Source organism: Bremia lactucae, linkage group LG5 (assembly GCF_004359215.1).
Source record: "Bremia lactucae strain SF5 linkage group LG5, whole genome shotgun sequence".
Classification (NCBI taxonomy): domain Eukaryota; phylum Oomycota; class Peronosporomycetes; order Peronosporales; family Peronosporaceae; genus Bremia; species Bremia lactucae.
The window spans coordinates 2,408,682-2,415,874 of record NC_090614.1 but is presented as its reverse complement, the minus strand read 5'-3'; the positions used below and the strand labels follow the sequence as shown (position 1 = coordinate 2,415,874).

The following is a 7,193-nucleotide window of genomic DNA, read 5'->3' as shown; positions in this document are numbered from 1 at the left end:
CTAGCGTCATCCGTTACGCGAGGTATCTAGAAAGATACGCTCGCAATACATATTAAGTATTATCTATAGAGATGACATTTTAATTGGTAAAAATAGGTATTTATATTTAATACGATTAAATATAAATCAGCTTGAAAACTACTTCCTACTTGGTTAGTGCGCACGAAGAGCCGGATTACGGCTCCCGTGACGACACTTAACCACAGTACTTAGTGCGTTGGGTGAGGTCGCTAACGCGCCCACCGCGAACCTCGCTGCACGCAAGAGAAGCCGGTTAAACCGCTTCCTCGCTGTGCTAGGGTGTGCTTTTAAGTAGAGCGTGGCCGCATTACGACGTGCCCGCCTACAAATTCAATAAAACTATGTGACTCTCTGAGTCTAAATGTCTTCCTCTGACTTTAGGAGCGTCTGCAAAAACCGATGAGGTAGCGCTGTTCAAATAAGTCTTCAAGCGCACGCGTGAGCAGCACCATTATTATCTCCTGGCGCCGGAGGAGCGTCGTTTCCTTACCGCTATTCATGTTGTATGAACTTGGCGATGGCCGAATGGAGGGCATCTTTGTCCAAATTGGACAGCATTGCCAAGATTGCATCGTCTCCTACGGTCGAACTCATTCCTTCGACCGCGCTTCTTTCTATGTCACTTAGAACGGAGTAGCTTTCACCGGAAACGTGATGCGTATTCCCACTATCATCTAACATGTCCATGTTAGATGTGGGAAATGTGGTCCTTGGACGGACCAACAAGTACTACCAGGTGTAACGGGGTACTACGACTTGTACTGCTTCAGTTGTGAGTGGTGCCTTTCGTCACTTCACGTACACTAGTACGTGCAGAGGAAGACTTCTCTTTAAGACAACTAACTTAAAGAGGGTTTAATGAAAACTGTATTAATAAAATTAAGTATCTCTTCTTTCTATCTTGTAAATGCTAACTTAATTATAAACTAATACTAAACATGCAATTGAAATCTTATCTGTCTCTCTCTTTGTTTACGTTTACAGCTGATTAGTCTGCGCGATAAATAGATATAATGGCTATACCTTTGTATGGATAAGATTTCTGAACATTACTATATAAAGTAATGTTCTCCAAATATTATCTACCTCTTAGATAATATATTAATTAACAACCTTTAAGCGTTAATTTCATGTAACGATACACCCCGTTACAGTAGCCGGCGGACTGTCCGTGCGTCAAAGCGGAACACAGCAGACGATCAGCTGACCGTCGTGCTCGCTGACAGCATCGAGGTACCACTACATGCTGACTCGGAGTCTGACAATTTGATCCTTCCTCGGGTTTGCTCGGGATCCTTCCAGTAGCGTTATACAGCCTGTCGCAGTTTCTTCACCCTGTATCCGTGCAAGTTGTCGGCAGATCAACACTTATTGCACGCGAGCAGGCAATTGTGAATGTTCAAGTTCGTACGATTCAATATACGTGGTGTGAAGTGTTTCGATATCGACAAAGCCAAGCACGAGTTTATTTTCGGCCACGATGTACTTGCGAGTTGGGGAAGTGACGTTCGCTCGATGATTGAGAAGCTCGCCAAGTCGCCATGAGTAGAAGCTGAGGCTGATGATTTGAATCTCAGTTGAAGCTGGCGACACAGACAATCGCATCATTGAAGCCGGTTTACAAAACCTTAAGGACGCTGCGAAGGCCGAAGAGCGTGGTGATACCGGTCTCGCCGACGAGCTGGTTGCGCTCGCGAACGAGTTTAAGGACGTCTGGCGCACAAAGTTTGGCCGCAATGTGCCGGCTCAAGTCGAGCCTTTGCTTGAATCTGTCGTCGATGGAGTAGTTCCGTTGACTAGCAAATTGCGTCCATACCCAAAGGATCAAAGCGACTACTTGCGACTGTATGTTGCAGAGCTCACGAGGCTTGGATTGATCCGAAGAAACAGCCATAGCAAAGGATTCTCTCCTGCGTTGCAACTTCGCAAAGGTCCAGAGCTGATAGATTTCGAATCACGGTCGAATATACTCGAGTCAATAGTATGGTGATTCCCTATTGCAGGCGTCATGCCTGATTTGCGCACCGTAGCGACGAGAGTCGCACCGGCTGCAAGTACTACGTTCGGTTTGATAACCACAAAGGATGTTGGCAACTCGCGTTGTACTCAAAGTGCCAAGAGCAGTTCTCGTTTTGTTACCGAGGAAGGGCACGAACTATTTGCTTGCATTGGCGATGTCTTAAAAGGCTCTCCATGTCAGTAGTCAATTGACGGAGAAAGAGGGATACCCCATTGCCCAAGCGTGTCTCCAGCCCGACTACTTCCTTTCGCCAGCGCGGTTTGCGACTCCCTTCAATTTGATCCAGATCTTTGCGCCAGTACATTCGATCAAAAAGCACATTCGAGGAAAGTTGCCGCGACGGGCCGTTCACGTTGCGCCGTACTAATACGAAATTGAGCATTTACCAGGAGATGGCAAATTGTTCGAGGTGCGTTTACTTTTGCACAAGCTCTGGAATCGATGGAAATACAAATCCGCTCAATTGCAGTTGACAAAACACTTGACTGCGATGACAAAATGGCTGTTTATGGTGGATCACGCGGTCACTCTGGCTGGCAAGTCATGGTGAACACGATGCGGCAGGAGTTGAGCATTTTATAACGTGCAAGCGAAGTTAAAGGCCGTTGTCAAAGCATGCCTCCTTTGCCAGCGCGTTCAAGGATAGAAGATCAATCAGCTTGCATGGACAATGGACAGTGTTGCAACGAAACGCAACGAGACGTTGATGCTCGACTCGATAGATATATTTGAGAATAAATAGTTTCGGCGCGACATCGGTTTTGGTCCTCAACGACGCGTTCACGCACTTTTATGAGCTCGTCACAACTGATACCGCTGGTGCTCGTGTTGCTGCGAATGAGATCCTCGCGTGACACGATTCGGTCTTCCAGAGTGTCTGCTATCGGACAACGGGACGCATTTTTTTGGCAACCAACTCCTCGCAAATGTGACAAACGCACTAGGATCAGTACATTGCCTATCGTCTGTCTACGTGCCTTGACTAAATGGTGGCGCCGAGCGTGCAAGATACGATGTTCTACAAGTCGCTCGAGTGCTGCTGCTCGAGAAAAAATCGATGCAATCCTGCCTCGGTCGTTTAACCGTGCTTCAACCATTCAGCAGTCGAAAGCGTTGACAAAAAAATCCAATGGAGTTTTTGACTGGCTTTGAGCCACCGCTTGATTTATTACCTACGTCGAGGACGCGATAGACAGCTCCAGTTGTAACGTTTGACGTCGTTGCAGCCGAAGAATGGCTTGTCAGTCTACGCGACAAGCTGGGTCGTATGCAGAGCAAGGAGTAAAGAGCAAATAAGCAGCTCTATCCAGTAGCCAAAGGTAGCTCTACAAGCAGGTATATAACCGCTCGCCAAAAGATCGCTCAGCTACTGTAAAGCTAGGACGCAGCAGTAGCTAACACTCTTATTTAAATCTCACTTTCCATCTTGCTTCGCAGAGCTCAACCTACCACAGTATGACTGTACGTCAGCATTTTGTAGTTTTACTGATGTTTTGAGGATAGCACTAAACGAACGCTGTCAGAAAGCAAAAGCAGTAACTTTATGAGATCGTTGAGTCTACAACTGGACCTTTCAAAAGCGTACAAGAGTCGATTCTGAGTGAACGTTAAATATAAAGAAACTTGTTGCTATTATAAAAAAAATTGGGCTGTCTTCGGCTGAAGGGTCAGCAAATAAGTGGCTCGACCAAACGCCATAAATTTGGCCCCTTCATCTTACTACTGGGGCGCACCAGAATGTGAATGAAATAAGTCAAAACCGAGGTTGCACCGGCAGACATTTGACTCTTCCTTTACAACAGGCTTTGATTGAATTTGCGTGTTTGTTATTGGAATGAATTGCGTTTTATATTTGTGATAATATTTATAAAATAATTTAATTTGATCGTACTTTAACAGCTCTTGTAGCTCAGTTGGTTAGAGCGGTGGTCTTATGAGCCGCAGGTCGAGAGTTCGAGCCTCTCCTAGAGCACTTAAATATTACCACCAAAACATTACAATAATATTTTTTAATTACCACAGCAAATGGATTAATTTCGTCAAGCTATTCTTACATTTACACCCTTTTAAATACTCTACAGCGTGTTGTCTGAGCTCAAAACTTTCTCCGATAACGAGGACTTAATGATGTGAACTCCTAAGAAGACAGAACCGACGCTCTGTACGGCGCTGTCCACGCAGGACTGAACGTCTTGTGAATAGAACTCGTGCACTGGCCCGAGAGAGGGGCCATCACCTTAGCACTAATAGACTCATGCCCCAAAAACTCTAATACGTCGGGCAAATCCCGCGCAACGGGGTGATTTAAAATGTCCTTTACAATCTGTGTCAGAACGTGTCGCCGTTCATTCAACAGCTCCTGATTATCGGCCATAATGAGCGTCAGTAATCCATCGGCCGGCAACGACGTAAGAGCGGAGCCCATGACCGGCACCAGCGCTGCATGGAGCTGCTTGAATTCGCTAAAGCGTCGGCTAATAATGTACTCATGACTGAAACCCACTACAACAGGTCCACGCGGTGACGAGTGCGTGCTCGTGTTTCCCCGCTGGACGTGGAGAACGTACATCCATGCGTTCGTGCTAGCGTCCTGCACGACTTTTGTAATGCGCACGTGTTCTTGCGGCAAAAAGCTTTCGTATGGCATGGTTCTTTTAAGAGAGGCTACGGGCTTGGGTGAAGCAAGTGCGGAATGGACAATGGCCGGTTCGAGTCCTTGCGTAATGGACCGTCGTCTCTTATTGGCCCAGAGTCGAGAGACTTAAAAACCTGAAAGGGACCGTGCTCGACAATCGAAAAAAGGGTAACTCGTCGTTAAGATGTGACGATTGTAATGGACAGAAAGTAGATGAGAAAGGAGCAGCTGGTTTAGCGAAGCCGTCTGTTGGCCTGAAAAGGGGAGCCACTCGGCTGGAGAGGAGGACACCAGCTGGCGTCGGAGAGCCCAAATCGCGAGACTGGCGTTGGGGTAACCGACGTACGGTAGGCGACGCAAGGAGGTCGGGATACGTGCTTGTAGCAGCAATTACTTAAAGAAAGAGCTTTGCATAGCATTTCAAGTCATATATCAGTCTCGCGTCCATGGAATTGATGTAACCGCTTTTTTGATGCCGAATAACCACGAATAAACCTGTTACTTTTATTAAATCAAAGTGGTAGTTTTGTCTCCTTCTCTTAAGAAAATTGAAGCGCTTTTGTTCAGACACCGACTAGATCAAGAGGTCCGTAGCCTGTTTGCCTTGACGGCGGACCAGCCATCGCGGCAGACCGATGAGAGCGCCACTATGGAGGCATAGATGCCGTTTGCAATGGAGCCAAAGCACGTCATGCTGATACGGAAGCCTGGCGCCAGACATTCGACTGTCTATGCGCGAACATGAACGAATCTTGCATAGAGTGGGCAACGTGTAAATTTCGCCAATCTTAGGCAAGTCCGTACTTCCATTTCGTACTGGATATTCCTTCTAGCCGCAGACGATTGTATTGTTGCATTTAAAAGTCTCAAGGTCCATGATTTTTCCACCGAATGATCACTTCTTCCAGTTTCATCATTCGATGGGAAAACCTTCAGCGCATCATGTGGCGGAGCAACGAGATGAGTATGAGACAATTGCATGGGAAATAGCGTCATTGTTTCGAGAAAAGGAATGTCAGAAACACCATATCGTCCTGACCATATATTACAACAGTGATCTTGAACATGCTTCTTTTTTCGACGAGGCCAAAAAATATCGCACAACGCTGCGCTCACACAGAAGCCTAGAAGCGTTGCTCGGCGATCCGCATCGCTCCATCGATTTATGACCCTCGCGCACTTTATAATCGGCATCGTCCATCTGGCTGTAAGGGTATAACATCCAGAACAGGTGAAAGTCCCCATCCCCGTTACTTTTAACTGACGTGCTTTTGGTATAGAAGCTGGTGCCCACCACCCAAGCGCTCTGTCGCTGGTAGCCTGACGGGTGCAGCACGTACTGTAGCTTGACCCGAACCATAGAAATAGAATTTTTTTATCTGCATGGCTTCCTCCGTCTCTTCAAATTGCCGCTTAAATCCGTTTTATGCGCTCGAGGCGGTTGCTTTAGAATTGTTTTTGACGTCGGTTCACTATTTGGCAGAATTAAAGGTTTCAAATTGGCTTTATAAAAAGAAGTTTAAGGTGTCATCGGAAAGAAGACATTTGTGTATGTATAAGTACAACTCTACATGCAATAATTACAACTCTACATGCAGCAAAATGCCTCGAATCGTAAAGAGTCTCTCTTTCAACAAATTTAACGAAATATTTGTGAGGACCAAAGTTCTCCATCTGATAGTGTATCATCCTAAATCTTATAACGTTTGCTAACTTATAGGATTTGACGTCGTTCTATGCTCGCTAATGTACAAAATACGTTAGGTCCAATAACTAATAACCTATAATAACGTGTAGAAACATGATATCAGTTATCAAAGGGACGACTGTACAAGAAATGAACGAATTGCCAACGATGACAGCAAAAACAGTGTGACAAGGTGTGTCGTTACATGAAAATAACACTTAAAGGTTGTTAATTAATATATCATCTAAAAGGTAGATAATATCTGGAGAATATTACTTTACATGGTAATATTCTAAAGGCTTATCCATTGGTAGATATAGACCATTATATCTACTTTCTCCACGGTCCAGTCAGGGCTGGACGCGCGCAAAGAGAAAGACAGATAAGACTTTACGTACATAATTTGTATAAGTTTTTAATTAACTTAGTATTAAGTAGATAGACAAGAAGAACTTAATTATATTAATGCAGTTATAAATTAACCCTCTTTAAAGCAAGGGTTTTAAAGAGAAGACTTCCTCTGCACGTACTAGTGTACGTGAGGCACCACTCGCACTGAGGCAGTGCGAATGGGACTTGTACTGAAGCAGTACAAGTCGGCAGTGCACCATTACACCGGGTAGCCCTTTGTAGTCCGTCCAAGGACCGAAGTCCCAATCATCTAACATGGACATGTTAGATGATACTGGAAATATGCATCACGTTTCGCGTGATAGCTACTCCATTCTAAGTGACATAGAAAGGAGTGCGGTCGAACTCATTCGTTCAACCGTAGCGAATGATGCCATCTTGGCCATGCTGTCCGGTTTGGACAGAGATGCCCTCCATTC

The 7,193-nt window shown here is 45.4% G+C and overlaps 4 protein-coding genes across 4 annotated transcripts; 1 reads left to right on the top strand and 3 right to left on the bottom strand.

Annotated features, from left to right (window-relative positions):
• Positions 1-1,389: 1,389 nt before the first annotated feature.
• CCR75_002484 (uncharacterized protein) lies at positions 1,390-1,629 on the bottom strand (the record flags this gene model as incomplete). Its single annotated transcript, XM_067960581.1, has 1 exon — positions 1,390-1,629. The coding sequence occupies one exon, from the start codon at positions 1,627-1,629 to the stop codon at positions 1,390-1,392; it is 240 nt and encodes a 79-aa protein (XP_067821206.1).
• A 10-nt stretch (positions 1,630-1,639) lies between these two features.
• Positions 1,640-1,915, bottom strand: CCR75_002485 (uncharacterized protein; the record flags this gene model as incomplete). Its single annotated transcript, XM_067960582.1, has 1 exon — positions 1,640-1,915. One exon carries the CDS (start codon positions 1,913-1,915, stop codon positions 1,640-1,642), a length of 276 nt encoding a protein of 91 aa, XP_067821205.1.
• A 2,263-nt stretch (positions 1,916-4,178) lies between these two features.
• Positions 4,179-4,688, bottom strand: CCR75_002486 (uncharacterized protein; the record flags this gene model as incomplete). Its single annotated transcript, XM_067960583.1, has 1 exon — positions 4,179-4,688. The coding sequence occupies one exon, from the start codon at positions 4,686-4,688 to the stop codon at positions 4,179-4,181; it is 510 nt and encodes a 169-aa protein (XP_067821208.1).
• An 863-nt stretch (positions 4,689-5,551) lies between these two features.
• CCR75_002487 (uncharacterized protein) lies at positions 5,552-5,845 on the top strand (the record flags this gene model as incomplete). The annotated part of the gene is made up of 1 exon (XM_067960584.1): positions 5,552-5,845. One exon carries the CDS (start codon positions 5,552-5,554, stop codon positions 5,843-5,845), a length of 294 nt encoding a protein of 97 aa, XP_067821207.1.
• Between the last annotated feature and the right edge of the window lie 1,348 nt (positions 5,846-7,193).